The 22,664-nt window shown below is 34.2% G+C and overlaps 1 protein-coding gene across 2 annotated transcripts in view; it reads right to left on the reverse strand.

The window, feature by feature from the left end:
• Positions 1–22,664, reverse strand: part of ANKS1B (ankyrin repeat and sterile alpha motif domain containing 1B) — a 396,607-nt gene that overhangs the window by 337,172 nt on the left and 36,771 nt on the right. For both annotated transcript variants that reach the window (XM_053943037.1, XM_053943036.1), the window contains exons 2-5: positions 21,655–21,735; positions 17,925–18,081; positions 9,259–9,555; positions 1,487–1,562 (exon numbers count right to left, since the gene is read on the reverse strand). In XM_053943037.1, the coding sequence (XP_053799012.1) occupies positions 1,487–1,562; positions 9,259–9,555; positions 17,925–18,081; positions 21,655–21,735 (611 nt within the window). The remainder of the gene's footprint in view (positions 1–1,486; positions 1,563–9,258; positions 9,556–17,924; positions 18,082–21,654; positions 21,736–22,664) is intronic.

Here is a 22,664-nt window from a genome sequence, read left to right on the forward strand (position 1 = left end):
TCATGGCAACATTTTCAAAATTCATGCCACGAATAGACTGAAATATCCATGTGTAGTATACAGGCACTATGAACAGCCACAGGATTTCCTCACAGACCATCCATACGGCTAACAAAGTTTAGCTTCAACTGTGAATTAAGTTTGAGGCTTACCCTGGATCAGAACCTGTTGTACAGGGTACTGCATGACTCTCTATCTTTGCCTTGTAGGAGTTTCCATGGAAACAATGGACATTTTCCTAATTTGTTTTGTGAGAAACACAAAACTTTCTCACTGAAAACAAACCCAAAATATTACTGGGCAGTGGCAGTTGACTTTCAGAGGCCAGACACACCAATTCACATCTTTCCTTTTAGTAGCTACTTATAACATCTTCTGACTCTTTCTGAAGTGGAACTAGAAAAGAGGGGGTTGTTAGGTACAAAAGGCAGAAGGTGGGGAGTTGCAGAACTGCAGAGCATTTGGGGTTGAAGGAGTTCATAGTGAAGATTCTACTCCACTGTCTCGACAATTGTCAGCTGGTAGAGGCTGTAACATGTATTAATCTGAAAAAGGTGGGCTTTTTCTATGGTCTAAAGGGCTTTTTATGTTTGTGTGATGTTCTCCAGTCCTTCCTTTTTTAGGAAATAAAAAGGCCCTGCCTTTTGACGGCAGGTGAAGATCCCTTTCAGTCTCCTTTTTCATCCAAACAGAGGAGCAACTTGGAAGGACCTTTATTTTTTCTGAAAACAGGTCTGAGATCAGGGATACACTAGTTGAGATTAGGATATACCTTCTTTTGCAATATGTAAGTAACACCACAAGAACTGATAATAAAGACCAATGAGATCCCTCAGTGTAATGGAAGTTCACAGAGCTGCAAGAAATTATTTCTAAGTGTTTTCATTCTCATTGGTTTTACCATTTACCTGAGAAGACAGTTGTCTAGATGAGTAATTTACCTACAACAATTCTGAAACTTATTCTGTAGTAGATGGTTTGTTGGGACTTTATATCCCTGTTCTTTTCTTTCAGGACAAATGCAATTCTCAGAGACACAGTGCCTTCCCCTTTCTTTGCAGGCACTCAGTTTATCTGGGAAATGAAGAAGCAGAATGGTATGTATGCTAGGAATAGCTAACTGAAGGAAATAAATGTGAACATGAATCTTCTGGTCTCTACATCAAAGAATATTCTTGGCTGCCTTTCAGAGTGAATAACAAAATTTTATGTAGCCATTTTGTTCTCATAATACATTTATTCTCAGAATACAGTGGCATACACTGAGTCATATATGGAATTTCTGAGTCTGAACATCACCTTTGTTCTCTGTGTAAAGCAATTTCTTATTCTAAAAGAACACTGTTTTAATGAGAAGTACACGTGATTAGATTTGCAAAGGCTGATAAAGAGAAAAGTAATTTGTATAACCAAAACTTAAAGAGGCTTACACAAAATTAGGAAAATTAAGGGTATTTGTTCAGTGTTTCCTGTAAATCAGATTTACCTGTTTCAAGCAAAATGCGTACTACCTCCACCTTTCCAAATAGGGCTGCTTCATGTAGGGCACTCCCCTTTTCTGTCTAGAAAAGAAATATTGTGACATTTAAAATACCAAATAATCTTTCTGTAAAGAATACACTTGGAAAATAAATTTTTTCCCCCTCTATTTTACCTATACATAAAAAAGACAGAATAGGCAAGAATAAATACTAGAATACAAGATCATTTATTATTATTCAAGACAAAACCAAAAATGCTGTCAGTTCTACTGTAAAATTAATAACTATATAAGAAAATATAGTAGGAATTGAATACAGCTCCCTGTTAATAATCCTGCATTTGTGTAAAATTTCTAAATTCCTATTACGGGCAGTGAAAATCTAGTCAACACCATCAGTGGAACACAGCTTTTCAGCAGAGTCAGACAGTTTACATGTGGACATTTACAAATAGATGTTTTAATGTGAAACTGGATCACACCCTAGAAGGTCAATTCAGTTATGTAGTGAGACATGCCCAAGGATATCCTGGTGACCCAGCTGCTGGTCCAGTTGATGTTCACATTTGATCTGCCTCACATCTGCCCCATACAGATGCCTTGGATACCCTAAGGCACCCCCAACAGCTTTAGATGCCTATGCTCATGCCATTTAAATTCTACCTAAGATGTCTGTGAACTTGATTTTGCAGATTTTTTTGACACAAAATTCTTTGTGAGCAGACTTTTGCTCAAATAAAATTGGTAATACTGAAAACCACACTCTCTTAACAAGCTACTTTTCTTAGTATTTTATACTGCTGTTACTGAAAATTCTGAACAGAATAACTTTCTATCCAATAGCATTATCATTAGCTAGAGCACTACTAGATCTCACTGAGTATCTGACTTACCTCTTTTTTTTGTGATAGTAAATTAGATTTTGAAATTCATTTGTGACAAATGTTAAAGGTTTTACTGCTTGAATTTGTTTTTTCTATACTTTATCCAAGTCATACTTACTATAGTAGAAAGATCTTAAAAATACACACATACAAAACCCAATTCTGAAATAAAAAAGTAATTCATTATTAATTAGTTGTGTCAGAATGCATCAGCGTTACAGCAATGCAATTACAGGATATTTAGAAATAATCAGAGATTCTGAGATAGGATGTGAGCACACTGTAACTGTACATATGTCCTACTAATGCACAGTACATGGAGGTAAAAAGTAGAGCATGCCCAATGACATCTACATCCTGCATACCACTTATACCAACAGTATAACAGAGAGGAGATGGAAGTCAGTAAGAGAATATACATACGAAACACATATCTCAAAAAAATTCTAATATTTCAATTTTCAGAAGTAATCCAGTTGAACATTCCCAGGTTTATTTGGAACAAGAAGACTAAATATTCAGATTTACTTAGAGATGGTTTCAGAATCCCTTACTCAAACAATATCTTCAGGATACTTCCAGTTAGTGCAATTGACTTCAAAATGGGATAACTCTGCAACAACAGTGCAACCACAGAGGTACACACAGAGATTAATGTGCAGCTCAGAAATTTATGGGAATGAGAAAAGTTCTCAGAAAAGTCACTGATAATTATAGTTCTGATTACTGAAAGAGGCTTGACATCAGCAATCTTGAAAAACGCCTATTATCCTCTTGGTGTCATTGTATTTCCTTTGGATTGATCACTTAGTGGCATGCCTATTTGGTGAACCTGCTACTATTAAGATAGAGTTCTTTGTCATCAAGGAGGAGTGTTAACAGCAGGTCAAGGGAGGTGGATCCCCTTCTGTTCACTACTGGTGGGTCCACACCAAGAATGCTCTGTTCAGTTCTGGGCTCCCCGGCACAAGATGGAGATGGAGCTACTAGAGAGTGGCACTAAAATTGTTAAGAGACTGAAGCATCTCTTCTATGAGAAAGGGCAGAGAGAGCTGGGACAGTTTAGCCTAGACAAATGAAGGCTTAGAGTGGATCTCATCAATGTGTACAAATATCTGAAGGGGGATATAAAAAAGTCTAAGCCAGGCTTGGTCATGTCCAGTGACAGAAGAGATAATGGGAGAAAACTGAAACACAATAGGTTCTGTTTGAACTTTTTTTTTTTCTTTGCAGGAAACTGAGCCCTGGTACTAGTACAGTTTGTCCAGGGAAGTTGTAGGGTCTAAGTCCTTGAAGATATTCAAAAGTTGTTTGGACATGATTCTCCGTAACTTATTCTATGAGATTCTGCTTGAAAAGGGGGAGTTGGACCTGATGACTCCCAGAGCTCCCTTCCAACCTCAACCATGCTCTGATTCTGTCAAGGAGAAAAATTAGTGATGTATATATCAACAATTAAATCCACAGAGGTTCAATTGTTAGAGGAAGCCAGAGCACTAAATTTTATTTCTATGAGATTGAACCATAAAGATGAAAACCAGTTGCACCTTGACTAAGATTGTACATATCATTCTGTACTAATAAGGATCCTTGTTTAATGGAAAAAATGGACTACATTAGTCTGTTAGACAACAACTTTCTATTGCTGTACCATGATCTGAGACTAAGAAATATCAATGTTCCGGCATACTGAATCAACAGCTTTGAAGACAAGGTATAGGATTTATCCTCCAATTACACAGGTAAATGTGGATACTCTCAGCTCAGTCAGAGAGAAAGAGAAAGGTTTTCTAACCAGGCGAGAGCCTGGGAAGCAGTTGGGAAAGAATGTAAATAATTCTCTAATCTATCTCGTTGTTCACATTGTTTATAGATGTGTTCTGCCACTGTGCGTCATTCACTGCACACCAATGGTCTGAGGTGTTTTTACTCTAAGACCAATGAAAATAATCTGCATGATGTTCTCTATATATAGAGCGGTGCATTTGAAATAAATCAGAGTTCATTCTCTTTGCCTTCTAACTTGGAGTCTTTCGTTCCCATCCTGCTCAACGGCGACAGTTAAAGGGTGAAAAAGATCCTGATATGATAATTGGCATGGGCAGAAGTCTTTCTGTTCATCAAAATTTCCCACTGGAGGAAAGGTAAGCAATATGTTCCTTGATGAAAGCACACATCTTGTAAGAAATTGAATTAAAATAGGAGAAGAACTTCCGGTAGATGTCTAAGGCAAACAAATCTATCTGGGGGCAACTTAAGAATCAGAAGATAGTTCTGCTATGCATAAAGGGAGTACAGGAACTTAACCCACCTTTACATACGTAATTCATAGAGCTGGGAGAGGAATCCAAACTTAAATGCCATTTTTTTCCATATATGCTTTCTTGCTTCTTAGTCAATTCTACCATGATATTTCCTGTCATATCAGAGCATGATCCTAAAATGCTTTACAGAGATTCCACACTGCCCTGCATTCTAGGGCAATCTGTGCTTTATAACTCTAAGCCATCAGACAATAGTAATGAATGTCACATTCTGGAAATGAGATCTATATTATGAACAATTTGTTCAAAAGAGGAATTTAAAAGGAATACCATATAAACAGTGCAAGGATCTGTACGCTAAGAAGATGATTTTTTGAACAAGAGGGGAAATAGTATCATGAAACTGAACTAAAACCAATCTGAGAATATGGAGATTGAAAGCACACTTGTAAAATGAAGATGTGTAATCCTGCATAAGATGTCATGGAGATGAATGCTGACACAAATCTTAAAAGCCCTAGGCAGGATTTCATGGTAATAGTGAATAACTAACAAGTGAATCAGATCCCTTGACCTAAAAACTATCCAGAAGGCAGAAATGCCCTTGTTACCAGACAGTTCAGTTACAAAACTCTGCTTTAACTTAGAGGGAATGCTGAACCTCAGGATGAACAGGGCCAAGAGAAATTCAGACTGGCTAAGTAGATGTATCTCTCTTTTTAAATGTACATGTGGCTTACTACTTAAGGTAGAAGTTCAGAATGTTTTATTCTCGTGCATTAGAGCATTTACACAAATCACAAGGATTAAAAAATATAGTTGCAAGTAATTTCTATATATTATTTAAGATGTCCTAGAACTTTTAGGTAGCTCTTTTTCACTTATAACAGTGTGCTTGTGCATGAATATATTCTTCTTGCCTATACTACAGCAAGTGAGCTTAAGATTTATAGACAATTTTCACTGCTTTACTTCCTGAAACTTTCATTGCCTTGGATCATATTTTCCTGGCAAAGTAAACACTACCATTATATTTGGAAAGTCTTTCCCAGTGATATTTAATACAGAAACTGCTGGCAATTTTTCATGAACAAAGTGAGCTAAAGTCTGCTTGAGTTTGCACCAATGGATAATATATTGATTCTCTGGCATAAGTTTTCTGTATATGAAATACAGAGAACTAGAGCACAAATTGTGCTAAACATGTAATAAAACAGTCCCTGCCCCTGCTTACTACTCAATACAGGTACAATGTCACAACAGGTCACACAAACCAAGCTAGGCCAGGAGGACATTGTCAATAGGCACACCAGCATACCCAAGTCAACCTGGCATACAATTTCCAGGCTCACAGAGAAGCATAAAGGGTTTTAATAATTACAGATTTTCTTTTAATCATGTAAATATGCAAGAGCTTGTAATTAGGTCACTTGTCTAGTCCTTATTCATAGGCAGTTTGTTATAGTTCTGACATGGATTTCAGAATCTGAAGGACAGAATGTAGCTTTGCAAATTAATTCACAGAATATCCTCCATATACAGTGAGAGCAAAAAGGAAGGGGCACAGCTTTTGGCAGAACTACCAGTGATAAGCAGTGGAAATTGCCAATCATTATTGGAACAGACAGGGAAGGCAAATAGGGATAGATGAAAGCTGGATAAACAGAAGAGGCAAAGATTTTAGGGTATTTATAATTATTAAACTACTGTTTACATGAAACATACTGAACTGTGCAGTGTCTTAATTTACTGAAGGCTCAAAGTCTAACACTCAACCAAAACTTGTGTATTTTTCATATGTTTCAATTTAAATGCAAACTCCAAAGCATAAAGAGATGAAGTATTGTATTGCCCACTCCTAAATAATTCCAGATTGAAGGATATTGGATAGACTTGGGAAATTAATAAAATGTGTGATTAATTAAATAAAAAAATTAAATGCTCTCTTTTATTAGTCCAAATTTATGCTGTGATTAAAAGTGCTCAGGGAGCAAAAAAGAGAAAGATAAGGTGGCTAAGGTAACCCATTTAAAAAATACATCTTTACAACTACAGAATGATACAAGACAGGCTACTCCTATCAATCTCAAAACATTCTGAGAGATCTTTACTGGTGATAAACTGAATTTATTTAACATGCTTAAATGTGTACAAAATTGTTTACCACATAAGATTCTACTTTGTAAATTATTCTTTCCCAAACAGATCAGATCTTTCCCAAGCAGATTAATTTAATTAATAACAAAATAGTTGCGTTTAGTTTTAAGTGACAGGCTGGTATTTTGTGTTCTCAGTTTAGTAAGCTGCCAGTTATCGTCAACAGAATTTTTCAGAGGCTATAGAAGTAATTAGTTAACAGTAGGTACAGAGCCAAATTACCAATATGTTAAGATGCTGAATGAAAAGGAACATATTGATAGAGAATATGTATACTAGCAAGAAAATAAATAAATGATATTTCCTTATGGCAAGTGGGACAAAACTCTAACAAGATAACCTAGTGAAAAAAAAAATCTCTGCCTCTGAATAACTACAAAAAATCTAAGAATATAAATGTCTTAAATGCAATTAGAATAAAAAATTAAAAACAAATAAGCCCAATAATTTTAGTGTAGATGTCAAAGAGATCACCATTACTAAAAGAATCCTTCATTTCTTAAAAGATTGCAGCCACTGTATTTTGTAAAGACTAGTGAAAAATTTTTAGTATAACTATAGATAAAAATGGCTTAGGAGAATTCACAGTAGTGCTAAAATTATCTAGATTACATAAGAGGAAGAACACATTTCATAAAAGCATTGTGTAATATTTTGCCCTCCTGTAACCATCAGTTTGTAAGCTGCCATGACAGAGATTATTTTCCTTCAATTATTCTATTTCTTAAATATCAATTCAGGCACCAGTTTCTTTCTGAATTTTTCCTCATTCTTTTGCTAGAGATAAAAGAGAAATTATACATTCAGAAATATGCATTTGAAGGTTCTATGTTGCTGTAGCATTAAATTTTTCTAAATTACTGTGTAGTAATAGTAAAGGAAAGACAAAAAACTAGCTACTTATATTAACCTTTGCAAGTGTCTCTTTTTCTAGTAGAGAAAATGAAAACCAAATTAAATTGAAAGCTTGATGGGTGGCAAATTCACAAGCAGAGAAATCACACAAAAGTGTTTCACTTTAAAATAGTTTGAAGCAAGTAGCAACACTAACTCAAAACATGTGAGAAATAATAAAACTAGTTAAACAGTTTTACCACATTTTGTTATGGAAGGCACTTGAGAATATCCACTTCTAATCATAAAATACAATAATATTTTTTGATTTGCTTTGTTGTTTTGTTTTTTTTTTTTAGTCTATCTTTTTTTCCCCACTTCATATTTTTTTTCTCAAAAGTTGAAAAACATGATCTTGATAGAAGAATCCAGAAATAAAAGTGTATGGAATCCAAGTCAAATCTTTCTATATAAAAGGGTATTTTGTTTATAAGAGTTTAATCAAATGGACCTAAAGCTTAAAATGGATATAATTTTAATCAAAGTTTAGACAAAGTTTGCAAGATTTGTTCACAGAATCTTCTGAGTTGGAAGTGACCCAGAAGGATCATCAAGTTCAACTCTTAAGTGAATGGCCCCACATTCACTTAATTCAATACAGGGATTGAATACAGGGATTGAACCCACAACTTTGGTGTTTTTATCAGCAGGCTCTAACCAACTGCTAAGTGGTAGAGAATGTCTGACTGTGACTCTAAAGTAGATGTAATTAAGTTTGGTTGCTTGCTTGCTTTATCTGAAAATACATATAAATCTGAAACAACCTTAATTCAAAGCATATTTTATACAGCTAGAGAGAGAGCAAGGAAGTTACTCCATTTATGAAGATTAAATCCACTCTACGACAAACACAGTGCCATTAATCAAATCAAGAGAAATCATAAGATTGAGGCAACATTTCAGAACACATAACAGAATCCAGTCCTCTGTTAAAAGGTCTGGACACCTTCCAGTACAAAGAATTGAACATAAAATTCACTGCTGCTGTACCTTGTGTCTCTTCCCGTCTATGTCTATTTTGTTTAAAGTTACCATTTAACATCCTTATAACTTACTGTGCATAAAACAAGATGCACCAAACAGCTGACAGGTTGGAGTCAGTAGCAAACAGTGTATTGCTATAGAATTTTCTCTTAGATTTATGCACATGTTTAGAAATGCAGAAAATCAAAATTGTTATTACTTAGTAACTTGAGTTTAGAATGGAATAATTATAGGAAAATGAGCTCACAGTGAAACACTGTTTTAGATTGCTGTGACCACAAAGGGCCATAGCTTTAGAAAATCAGCTTACTACCTTTTTATATTATACTGTAGAAAATATATAAATATACACCTACATGAATGGTTGATATGATTTGTGTATCTACATGTCTTAAGATGTTAAAACATGCATTCGGCTTTGAAGATATGTATGTTTCTTGAGTTATCCTCATTGAGTTGAAATAAATAAAGTTGTATCATAAATCACTTTGCAGCATTTCTAACAAAGTAGATACAAGTATATTTTAAAGAAAAAAATGTTAGAAGTAATTTCATTTAAATCATAGGGGAAGGAGGGAAGGAATTGCACACTAACTTGGCAGCTGACATCCATTCCAGCCTCCAGAAGCACCTGCACGACAGCTTTGTGGCCATTACGAGCAGCAAGATGCAAAGGAGTGTGTTTTCTTGTATTACAGTTCATCAGATTTGGATATGCTTTGATGATCATTTTCACAACGCGTAGACGTCCATAAAGTGCTGCCAGATCCAGAGGTGTTTCCAGTTTGTTGTTTCTTATTGTGGGGTCTGTCAGCTCTTCTAGCAGAACAGCAACAACTTCTGAATGACCATACTGAGCTGCACAATGCAGTGCTGTTTCATTTTCATTGTTCTGTTAAAAAAAACCCCAAAAGTTTCAGAAATTCATGTTTAATCCACAATAGAAATGCTCAACTTCTATAAATTGCTTCCATGAGATCACTCAGAGGCAGAGTTTGTAATATAATGTATGGTAATATATGTTAAATGCTTCAAAATTACTCCACTGACATTTTAATAATAACACATTAATACTGCAGCTTGCCGCTCTCAAGCAGATGAGCTCCCTATGTGTCTGCATTGCTCCCAATGCATTTTAACAACATGCCCCTCAAAACCTTGTAGCTTGTGATATGCCAAAATCTGTAACCTTCTTTGATTCAACTGTTCCTGAAATTATGATTGAGTCCTTCTCTTAAAAATATTCTGACAGTGAAGCCTCTCTTCTTGATTTTGCTAGTGTTGTACCATAGCAGTTTGTTATTCGAGAAATGGAGTTATGGAGTAAAACTGTGTAATGCAAATGTATCAGGCACAAGCTTAGTTTCATGTACCACTATAAAAAGTTACTATCCAGACAACAATTAAAACTCAGAAGACAAAATAGGACCTATAGAAAGACTTAGTAAATCACTTAAGCAGTTAGTCTTCTCAGGACTCCAGAGAGAGGTATATATGTGTTTTAAGACATTATGAGTATGCTTTGGACTTAACAGGTTTTTACTGTACAAAGCAATGCCCTCCAAATTTTTCCCAAAATATTACTCAATAAACTTATTAATAAATATTGAGAATAAGCATTATATTTTTAACTGTTTCCTTCCAATTCTATCTGTATACTTGCAACGCCAAAGAGACAGCTTCAGGCAAAGACAAAGGAAATAGTTTATTGAGCTCTCTGAATTCTATATGTCATCTATATTATTAATATATCATATGCAGACTTTACAGAGCTTTAAAAAGACTAGATGCTATACATTGTAGAAGTATATACATTAAATGCCTCTTCCGATAAATTATTTATAAATATTGTGACAGTTTAGGAATGTTGTAAAAGTACAAAACCAATAAGCTAATGTACAATATAAAAAATTTAAGATTAATGTAAATTCAGAAAAGATACTAAAGAGGGTAGAGATATCATTCCAGAGGAAGAAAAAATGGTAAATCTGAGTCTGTAGTTCTACTTTTCAAGGAGCCAGCTGAAGAAAGTTCAAGGGACAGAGAACTGAAAATAGAAAAAAACAATTGTCCTTTAAAAGACAGAAAGAGTCAGAGATTCAGAGAAATGAGGCTTTGGACTCTTACTCAAAAGGTAGCTAGGATAAGAATATCCTTGTTGCACAGTAAAAACTAGAAAGGAGGAAAAGGGAAGATCTGTTTTTTGGTAATGATGCTTCTAATTCTGTAAGCAAGAACTCAAGTCTTGGGTTTGTGGTTTTAACAGCATTGCTGTAATTTTCATCTCTCACAATCTAAGATGACTCAGATGAACTTGGGAAACACAAGAGACAGATCAATACATTCAGGTAAATCAATGTTGCAGTCAAACTCATGGGTGTCTGCAACACCACACAAGATCTGAGAGACTGGAATGTGTTTCCTGCTAAACTGTAACACAGAGGCTGGAGAAGATCCAGGTGGGAAGTGAGATGCTTCCACTGGCAGACATGGCTTGATGACTAGTAAGTATTTAAATCATTGTGCATTATTCAGACCACCATGTGGGCTTGCTCTATTACACAGACCAGAAATTCAGATTAAAATATATATACTATGACAAATACTACATGGCTGCAATCTTCTTTCAACTACCAGAAAGAAGCTTTTTGTGCTCTAGGGACTTCTAATATATTTTTAAATAGGACCAAGCAAAGCAATTTTCTTATGCACAATTGTACACCCACAAATCACAAGCATAGATTATTAAAATTTATTTTTAAATTTTCAATATTTCATGGACAGCTAGATGAATAGGCAATTGCAGCCTGATTTTGTGGAGAATTAATAGGAAAATCAGATAATTGCACATGAAATGGACAATCATGGTAATTTCTGCCTCCAGTTACTGTATTTATATATCCAATGGAAATAGTTACACAAATAAGTTATATGTCTAACTATATTGGCATTCTGTGACGTAAATAACAAAATACATGTTTACAATTGTAAATATCTTTCCAATATTTGCTTATGTCTGAGGGTTTTTTCAAGAACTTATGGAAGTACTAATTGAACTAATTCAAATCTTGTGCCAATGATCTAATATTGTAGCTTAAAAGTATTCTAATTAAATTTTCAAAGAAACAAAAATTAAATTTGCTATGGCCCTCTTCTAAAAATGAGATAGACAGATACAGAGATCAAACAGTACAAGTCGCTGCTGCTGAGCAGCAAACTGGAATTTGCTCTCTCTGGATAAAGAATATCCAGCTGAATTTTCACACAAAGGCATACTGAAAGAAAAAGTACATTTTAAAAGTCTGATGCACAAAAGCAAAGTAACAAAATGTTATTTTCAGATGTATATTGTTGAACATTTTTCTATGGTTTTTATTTGCCAAATAAAAACTACATTTCAGTTCTTGACCAATTGAACGGATACAAAATTATAAAGAGCTACATATCACTTGAGTAAAGCAGAAGAATGCAACCTGGGCAAACATGATAATTAAATTATCTACATATATGCCCTCAGAAGAGGCATTGTATATATTGTGTTATCAGACCTGAGAGGTACTACCTAATTAAAACTTGATAGTAAAACATTCTTCTTTCTTCAAAATGTAAATTAACAAATTAAATTCAGGTAGAGAAGACAAAAAATACCTTTAACCTTCAAAGAGTAAATTAAAACTTGTTTAACTGCCCTCTAAATTTATCTACTTTGACAATTTAGTACTAGTTATATAAAATAAATCAGCTTAGAATGGAGAAGAGACTATTGATTTTAAAGTAGTTTGTCTTCATATCACTAAAGTCACATACTCTTTTGAAGCAATATTTTTAAAATGTGAAAAATTCTTCAAGAAACTGGCAATAATTTAATGCTGTTGCCTGTATTTTCAGTTCCAAGGATAAACAATTGCTTCTGGAGTACAGAAAGCTTATGTGTTAGTACTCATTGCAATGAGCAGATAATCTGCTAAAAAAATAACTGCACGCAAATTACCATTCTGTAATTAGAGCTTCAAATTTGATATTCAAGGGTTAAATAATACATCTAGTGCTGAAGAAAAAGACTAGAATCCTTGTAGAAATTTCAGATGCTTCATTATATGTTAGCAACTACAAGACTATGGTTCTAAAAAAAGAAAGATCAAAAAATAAGAACCAAGTAAAGACGAACAAAATGTAAGGTAGAAAGAGTAGAGCAATATTATGCAAATACAGTATTTAAAAAGAAGTCTCTAATATTCATAAATAATATTTTTTGCCAAGTAGTTACTCCTATGGTCCAAAGGACCTTGCTCAGAAATAAGGAAAGCATTCCATGATTCAGCTTTTAAACTCTTTAAAATTTTCTTCATTATTTGTTACAAGTGTTATTTCATGGGCATGATCCCAACCTTTTGTAGCCTTTCTCTGAATCTCTTCTCTTCCACATACAGCCAGAACTCAGGCTGGTATGGCTGCAAACTGAACTGTGCCTTCACAGCCCTGCATCTCACCAGTATTTGCAGGCTGTACTACATCATTTAGCTGCTAAGGATGTGTGCCACTGCAAAATGTACAATATATCTTGAGGTCTATTCATTAGAGGGCAGATTAGCAAATACATTATAGAGACAGTTATTGTAGCTTGGCAGTCTGATAGTGAAAAAGTACAGGAAGTATCAAGAAAATGAATGGCTATCATGAATATTATATAGGCCCTTGTGAAGCCACTATTAAACTGTGGGTAAATTCAGGACATTTATTGTATAGTTGTGAAGTCCTTTTTTTTTTGCCAAGTAACTTTTAAATCTCCTAAAATCCATGCAAGTACTGTACAAGCAAAAATAACTCACATACTGATTTAACAGACCTTTCCAAAGGATGCTTAATTCCTTTTTTTATCAGTGTTTTGATGCTGAACTTGAAAAAGGAGAGTTCCTAAATCTGAGCTATTTCTTTGTCACATAATCCCAAAATAAAATAAGTGAACAAGACATCTGTTATTAAAAGCTTTTTGCTAATCTCTCAGTTATGAAATGAGAATTTAAGTTTAAATTAAAGAAGGCAGGATCAATGGGAGATTCTGGAAACACCTATCTATATGCTGAATATACTCAAAAGTAGTCAACTAGAGGAAAAACAATACAAAAATAAGGCTTTAATAACTAAATAATTAGAGAAAAAAGGAGCAAAAGAATATATGCAAAACAGAGAAAGGAATGACCTCAGGATGGTCTTACTTTATGTATTAAATCAGGAAGTTTCCTGAGAAGTTCCACCAAGAAGTTAATAACTCTGAAAAAATAAAGGAAGTTTGTCTGCAAGTTACTCAGTGTGAATCAAAATCAAGCCTACTGACTTCCCATTGAAATTCACTTCTACTTATGTAAACATCATAAAAAGGTAATGTAATATGGTTGACTACTTTGAAAATTTTTTTTTCCAATTTATTGTTGCAATTGGCTTAAATCAGAAAGATTGTGTGTGCACTCTTCTTCCTTCTGAAGAAAATATAGTAAGAGTTGCAAGGGAAACTCTGAAATTCATTCACTAGTATCAAATTAATTGAGGGGTAAAATCAAATGCAGAACTTGAAAAACATTGGGTTTGCAGGCTATTTTGGAACTGAATTGTACTTTTGGAAGTCCATGAGGTGTCACAGAGAAGTCTGTGTTTCATTTGGACAATTTGGAGAAGTTTGCAAATATGTTAAAATTTAGGTGTTTACATCATAGGAATGCATCTTGAACTGTTTTTCTTTATATTTCAGAAGAATTGTTGAATAGTTTTAAAGAGATGTGGGTGGGTTTTGTGGCAATTACAGTTTGATGCACAGGCAAATTCTACAGCACGGTGAATCCATAAAAATTTCAGAAGCGTTCATATTTTTTCCTGTAAATTTTTCACAATTAATATTCTGTGTGTATATATATAATTGGAATATATTTTTTTCATATTGAATAAGACATTTATATTTATCCCTGATGTTATTCACATTTTTTCCTGAAAAAACCAAACACTGCATAATGACCTGTATGCAGCTGTTATTTATTAACCATTTTTTCATAGATTAGGATTTGTTATCAATGATGCAATTTTATGATGGAAGTTGCCACAATAAATGTTTTAGCTATCCAGATCTGTTTTACAGAAATAAACTGTAAGTAGTTTGACTATTAACAGCACACCTTTTTATTTTATTATCAACTAACAAATTTTGATCTCATACAATTTTAATTCAGTTTATAATTTATATAATATTAAATCTTCATCAGTGAAGTTAAACACATATTTTTGCAGTGTCACCATATTTTGTGATTTAAAACATACACCATGCCTGTCAACTAAGACTCCTATATTAAACAGTGATAGAATTCTTCATACATAATTGTCATGCTGTAACCGTTCTCTGTGTGGAGAGCTGCCAGTCTACATTCCACCACCCCCATAACATAACATAATTGTCATTTAACGGTTTGTCTCAATTTTATGTAATAGGAACAGCAGGGGGCATTCAGAGCTTTAGATGCTGGATATGGTTGTATATGATGCTACTTTACTGCATTTTCAAAGCGTAGAATGCAGTTCGATCAATTTACAATATACCATATAAAATCCATTATTTCATCTAATATACATTTATGCATCATGAGCTTGTTATTTTTTTCTTTGTTCAGTCATCCATTGCTTTCCCATAAGTTTTTAGAAGCATTTCTTTCATATAGCATTTCAGATAGATGAAAATATAAATGTATTACAAATTAGTTGCAATAACTTCTAAATCACAAACAAAATAATTTTCTTAAAATGCAAACAATTACATCTCAAAAATGTAAAAAAAATAACACCAACAAAAACAAAATAACACCAACAAAAACAGAGGGAAAAAAAATCTGACTTGAGTGCACTATTTCTTACTATTTCTTACAGTGAAAAACAGCTATCCATATGTCCAGCTCTCAGAAGAAAAAGGAAAGAAGAAAAGTAGTCCAGTATTTCTTACAAGCCATAGCTTCAGCTCCAGAGAGAAGTTACAAGAGCTTTGAGGAGTCACCTGCCTTACAGAGCCTATCTGCAAATAAGCAAAAGCCTCAGAATCCTACAGGTTCATGGGAATGCACAACAGGTGTTAGGGTGCAGATGCCTCTCAGGTGTTATTTGAGGATACGTGGGTGGAGGTGGCTCTGTAACAACATGACATTCCCACTTTCTGAGATAGAGAGGCTATTCCCCTGCATAGAGTACCAATTAGCAGAGGTGCCAGCAAAGTAGGCAACATACTAAACCTGGCCATTGTCTAGAGTGGAACACCAGGGAATTTACAAGGTCAGAAAACCTCTGTACACATGAGTTTAACTTCAGAGTTTAATATGATCAAGATGCCCTTAAAAGACTTAAGATGCAACATTTCTTGTGAGGATTGCTCACATGTTTTTCTATTATAAGGTTTTTGAGTAAAATGCATAAACAGGAGGACATCTGAGGACCTTTTTTTGAGTCAGTGGAGTATAGAAGTATCAGCTGTATCCCTGCTTATTTGCTCCAGTGATCAAACCAGATACAGAACACCTAATCCAATTTGACAATATTCTAGAAGACTGGAGGTGTATGTGGGATTGGGGTGAAGTAGGTTTGAATTTACATTTCTCTTTCTGAAATACCTTTTTCACTCTTGCCCTCTCTGAAGTTCCTACACAGTTTCCAGTATTCTGTCTGTAGAATACAGGTAATGTCTTCAAGCATATGTGTGACACACAATTCAATAGTTGCTTTTTGTTGCATAAATAAAACTGAAAAAATCTCTCTTGACAAACGGTAATCCTACAGTTCAACTAGTTTCATCATACATAAAACAGTGGATGAGAATGAGAAAGTTGGAGAATGATGTAATCTGAAACTGAAAATCACAGAATGACAAATTTTGAGTTTTGTTTTTTTCTTGAATGTGTTAGAGTACTTCAGGATTTCACAGAAGACTGTCACATGGACATATTTTATTACTTTTCTATATTTCCTGCACTAATGCTTGATAATCATATCTTACTTATTGTATGGATTCCAATGGCTAGGTGTATAAGCTCAGGTATCAAAGAGATTACTCAAAGCATGGCATCTCACACTGGTTAAGTGTTCATAATCTAGGTCTCACATTTCTTATCTTCTCACAGTTTGCCTTCTGGCCACTAACGTAGGCACTGAGAGAACAGTTAATTTGTTAGATTGCACTTTGCTATTTGAGGTGCTGTGGGTGCCAGGTGGTACCATACCTGAATTTCACCACTCACTCCACACAGACCCGGAAATTCTGAGCACCCTCTGTCACACTCTCAGGCCCGTGCAGATGTCTCAGTAACTGCAGGGCCTCAAAAGGTACTGCATTTCTGCATTTGATCACTTGAATCCTCCTTTTAGTCATCTGAATAGCCCTACTGGCTCCTATGGTTACACAGCGCAGACCTCTGTGGAACCAAAAGGTGCACAGACAGGCAACATAGACATTATAGCTTAGATCTGAATTAGGAGCTGACTGCCACCTTCACATTCCAAGCCTCTGACTACCCTAGCAAATGCAATTGCTTAATGGTTACTATCTGCATTTCACAGCCTACTTCCAGTTCTTACACAGCTCAGCCTAGATGGTGTCAAATTTTAACCAGCTTCTTTTTATTCCTAAATACTAATCCTATGAATGGACCACCTAAGAATATATAGAATAAAAACAGAAGGTGTACCATATGTTTGGCAGCAGAACACAACATGCTTATACTGCCCTTACACACTTTAAATACTCTCATAATTTTTTCTTGGTCTTTTTCTTTTTATGTGTGCTTTCTGCTGCATGTGCAGCCCCCAGCAGTCCATCTGGTTTGTCATTTACCTCTGCATATCTGGTTATTTACAGTACTCTTAAAATATACCAAGGACATTAATTTTATCTCAGAGATTTTCAGCAACTTAATATCTAATAGAGTAAAAAATACACAGTTTGTGCAAATTTACAACCATACAGAAAAGATACAAAGTTAGAGTATGTCTTCATGTGATTTTTCCAAAACAAACACAAGGTTTTTCCATACTTTTTAAATCTAATATTCTTTAAGTCAGTGCCTATTCAGAAGAAATTTATCTGGTATGCTTATAATGGAAGATTTTATCAATCTTGGAGAAGAAATTACTGAAACAATGGAAAATAGACTTTTTAAAACTTGTCTAGAAATTGGTCAGACTCAAAGAATATGTGCTTTTTTTTCTGATGATGCACATAAATATTTTTTATCACTTCACCTGTTCATTCACTCTGGAGTGTGATGGTCCATGATGGATGAGAATCTTCACAATATCTACATCTCCTCTCCAAGCAGCCAAGTGAATAGGAAAGTAACCTTTATTATCTGCTACATTGGTTGATGCTTCATACTGAAGTAATTTGAGAACTATATCCCTGGAAAACAGGAGGTAAATCTAAAAATCAACAGGAAGCTAATTTTATTAAGTTTTTACATGAACATACATATGACTAATATTTTTTGCCTGGAAAAGAGAAATAAAACAAACTTGTATTTCAAGCAAAACAGCTACAAAAAGTGAAGACCAATAATTTCTGAAAATGAAATAGATAGTGAAACATAGACAAAAAGCCATTAATTGTAATGACTCTGACTTATTATGAATACCATCAACAATATTATCATCACCTGGCCACAGAACCTTTTTTAGAATTTGCCTGTACAGAACATGTGCATGTCCCTCAAGGCATTAAAGGCAGAGAAGTACTCATGTCCCCATCACTGCTGAATTCCAGAGGCAGGATACAAGAGGATAGTTTGATGGACACATTTCTTACCATAAGGCTTAAGTAATAATCTTTTCTCTTAAGACATTATCTCAAAGATAGTTAGGAAACAATTTAATGATGATCTAGGTAGATGTATGAAATAACTTCTATGTATAACTTCTATGAAATTACTGCTATTTTCACTTCCCATATTCAGCAGCCTTGTAGCAGTGAGAGAAAAAGTGACTTATTACCATTTTAATTCTCTTTATATTCCTTTTGGTGTGGCTTATCATATATTAAGTGAAAGATTAGCATAAATTGGTATATTGCATCCCTGATCTTTAAGCAGTCTCCTGTACTTAACTTCAAAAGCTGAACTAAAAATCAGCTGTGTGGTATGACAACATTACCAAGTATGTCAGAAAGTAAATAAATTCTGTCTTTCTGCTGCATTTGTAGTCTCATAGTTAGACACAGTCAGGTCTCATTAGTTATTAAGCTAAGAGAATCTAGGATCCAGTGTGAGCAGCTTTATGCACACTTTTTACAAATATGGAAACACCAACTTAGTGATTTGGCTCAAAAAAATCAGTGAGGGCAAGGGAGCTCAATGTAGCCTATGTTATGACAAAAAAAAAAAAAAAAACTACTACAAACTGACTTCAAATTAAGACAGAAGATAAATCTAAGGCAATTATTCTTCCAGCCTTGATGGAACCTTTTTAATTGCATATTGAAAGAAAAATACAGTGAGTTAGGAGGGAATATATCCAGGTCAAAAGAAACTCCCAGTTGACTTCAAAAGATACTGGAGTCATCACATCTAAGCTTTGAGAAAAATTTAAGCTGGATTTTGGTTACTCCTGACAAGATCAAATGCCAAGAGAACAGCCAAAAAAGAGCAGGTCCACTACAGAAAGATTTCTGTTACATAAAAAGTTCCAGAAAAGTGACTCCTGAGGGAAACTTTAGTACTCATAAGGTTTGAGAGACTTCCCATTAAATAATAGTTAGTCTTGCAGTAAATCACCCAATGAGAGCTAGACATACACAGCAGTTCCTTTGAAAGGAACATCAAACAAAGGAAGCATAAATTGAACTAAGTGGAAGAAAATCAGAAGAAAATCCCTGCACAGATGAAATCTATAGATTAAAACATACAGGAATTTTTGGGAAGAGTTTATTGCGAGATTCAAGCCACAAAATGCATCTCCTTCATCCTTCAAGTATGTCCTGACCCATCACACTTATCTAGGGTGAGTCTCTTTTAGTGCTTTGGCAGAACTTTTCCATTTTGTACAAATACATTTCAGAGAGGAGGAAACCGAAAGTCCTTAGCCCAGTAACATTACTGGGCTAAGTGAAATTACTTAGGGAGACTGAGATTCCAGTGCCTGCCCCAGATATTATTTAATTACTTATATAAAGAAGAATAGTTTCCCAAGGAAAGAAAATTATCCCAGAATAACCAAGCAGGGAATTCATCACATTCAGTGATCAAGCAAGGATTTGAACAACAGTGTCCAAGCATCCCAGCCACAAATTCTTATGTTCTTACAAAACTCTGAAATCTCTCAGGTTCAACCTAGTGTAAAGTGGGAAAAACTAAAATCCCAGAAGTTTTTAAAGGACAGGAACTTCTAAGTGAGAAGATTCTTGTGTAAAACGATTGGATGTAATTTTGAATATCAAGTTTGAAAACTCAAATAGAGTGTAAAGTAATTTATTGGTTATTTATGATGACTAACAAAATTAAGACCACTAGGTGTCTGTCCAATTCTCTTGCTGGCCATGCTACCATTGCAGCAGGATCAGTATAATGGCTTGGATAACAGGTCCTGAAACCCTCATGATTTATCACAAAATACCTCATGATGTATTTCAACTTACTTTAATATATCAAGGCATAATTGTGATGTCAGTTACTGCTACTTATTCTGCTGTGAATGTAAGAGGTCATAGCAGCTAACACTGGACTTTTCAAAGGCTGTAGTTATATCTGCTGCTGTACATAAGTCCACATTTTTAAGTCCTCGCTGAACTTGGAATAAGTTTGGGCAATACTGTGTCTAAAATCATCAATTGGCTTTGGTGTGTTTTGGGATTTTATATTGCTAGGATTTACTTGAAACCTCTGATAGTTTCATGTTTATACAGCAATATTTTTAAGTTTCTGTGTAACTATTACTGTATTGCTAGTATTAAATATACTAATCCCAGTTTTCATCTATTTAAAATCAGCAATTGTTGCAAGCCAATGCTTGGGGTTTGATCAGTCAAAAATTAGCAATAGCACAAGAAAATGCATAAATCTTAAACAAAAATGCTGAGTTTAACAGACCATATTAAGAACTTAGACTTAATTTTATGGAAGCAAAAATATGGATGATTCTGAACCTCCCTACATAGCTGAAACTTTGGAAAATGCACAATATCTAGTTCAAGAGTTTACTTTATATATTTATTTAGAAAGAATATTCCGTATTTGTCAACAGATTGATCCATCTTAAAGAAAATAGGCACCTTCCTAGAATACAATTGAAGATACATCCTAAAGTTCTATTTTTTTCATAGAAGGATGCAAAAACTGTGCAATGAGTAAACTAAATAATTATATGTCCATGTGTTATTTTATGGACAGTCCAAAAAATTGCTTGCAAATCACTCTTAATTTCCACTGGGTTTGGATCAATTCCTTGTCTCACACAAAAGAGTTAACCAAAGCTTTATGTCAAAGCTTTCTTTACTGAAAATACACTTTTTGCCCCTGCTTTCAAGTGTATAATTACTAAATATTCTTTCCACATTACTTTTGCTTTGATAACAATCTCTACTGTTGATTCACAAAATTGCTTCCTGAAATGTTCACACTCTACCCATATGTACATAAAAAAATATAACACAATATTTTCTGCTGCAATTACCCAGCAATGAAAAAGCACTAGAGGCAAGACTAACAGTAACAATGCTAAATTTCCCCAAAACCGAGAAAGAATTTGGAAGAAGCAGTATAGAATCAATTGCTTTTAAACTACAATTCCCATTTGTCATTACTACTTATTGATATTAATGACAGTATCAAAACATCTTATATTAATATATTCCATTGGAAAGAAGGCTCCTTTAATAAGTCAATGTTTGCCAATTTTTGGTACAAATCTCAGAACTACGCTATATTTTCCTTGCATTACACAGTTAAATATCATTCTACATAAAAACTAAATGTGAGGCACTTACTTGTGTCCATTTAAAGCTGCATGATGTAAAGCAGTATAACCTGAACTGTCAGTGCAGTTTATGTTTGGTCCTCGCCAGATGCTGCAAATAAAGCAAAATTGTGATGTTAATTTTTTGGCTTGGCAAGTACAGAAGTGTCAAAAATCTGATTTACAAATAACCTAAAGATCTCTGCAACAAGTGTGATTAAGCTTTAAGAGATGAATTGCCTTGAAAGAAACTTAAAATAGCAAGTGTCATCTTGATATTGATATAATTTATTTATAAAAATAATTTCACACATCCATCTATATGAGAGCTATGAACTTTATGTAGGGCAGACTCAAAGACTAATGACAGAATAGTAATTTCAATTAGATCTGTTCTGCCTCTATAACTCTGGTAATTACACTGAGGTTATCATCTGATTTTGTGCTACTTTTCCACAAGTATGTATCCATTGTCTTTAGGTCAGTTAGTCTAGAATCAAACAAACATCAGATCAGTGAGAACCAATCATATTGTTTAAAGGGGCAAGAAATTTGTTCTTTTTACTTAACTTGATATTTTAGCTGATTATGTTTTTAAAATAAATCATATATACTTTTAAAAATAAGTTAATTAAATCACATTTTGTAATCTTTACGTATTTTACGGACAGCCTCATTGCATGTCCTGTTTAACTAGTCTCATGATCTATTCTGGACTTTTAAAAAAACAAAGGACATATTTTTTTTCAAAGTGGAGAACATGGCTGCTAACCTACCAAAACCAACATCAAAATCAAGCCCTGGAAATTGGATAACAGAGGTGTATTGAGAACCAGCAGGTTTTTTTATATAACTGACCACATTTGAAACTGATTGTATCCTTTACAAAAGCAATTTACTTTTCCGTAACAATTTTCATAATTAGTATTAAAACTTCCAGAACATAAAATTATGAGTCCTGAATTACAGTCTATATTCATTAGTTTCTAATACAGTGCTAAACAGTCACTTGCAAGCCATATTTCCCTTTACTTCATACAT

The sequence above is a fragment of the Vidua chalybeata genome, chromosome 5, assembly GCF_026979565.1.
Source record: "Vidua chalybeata isolate OUT-0048 chromosome 5, bVidCha1 merged haplotype, whole genome shotgun sequence".
Taxonomy (NCBI): Eukaryota; Metazoa; Chordata; class Aves; order Passeriformes; family Viduidae; genus Vidua; species Vidua chalybeata.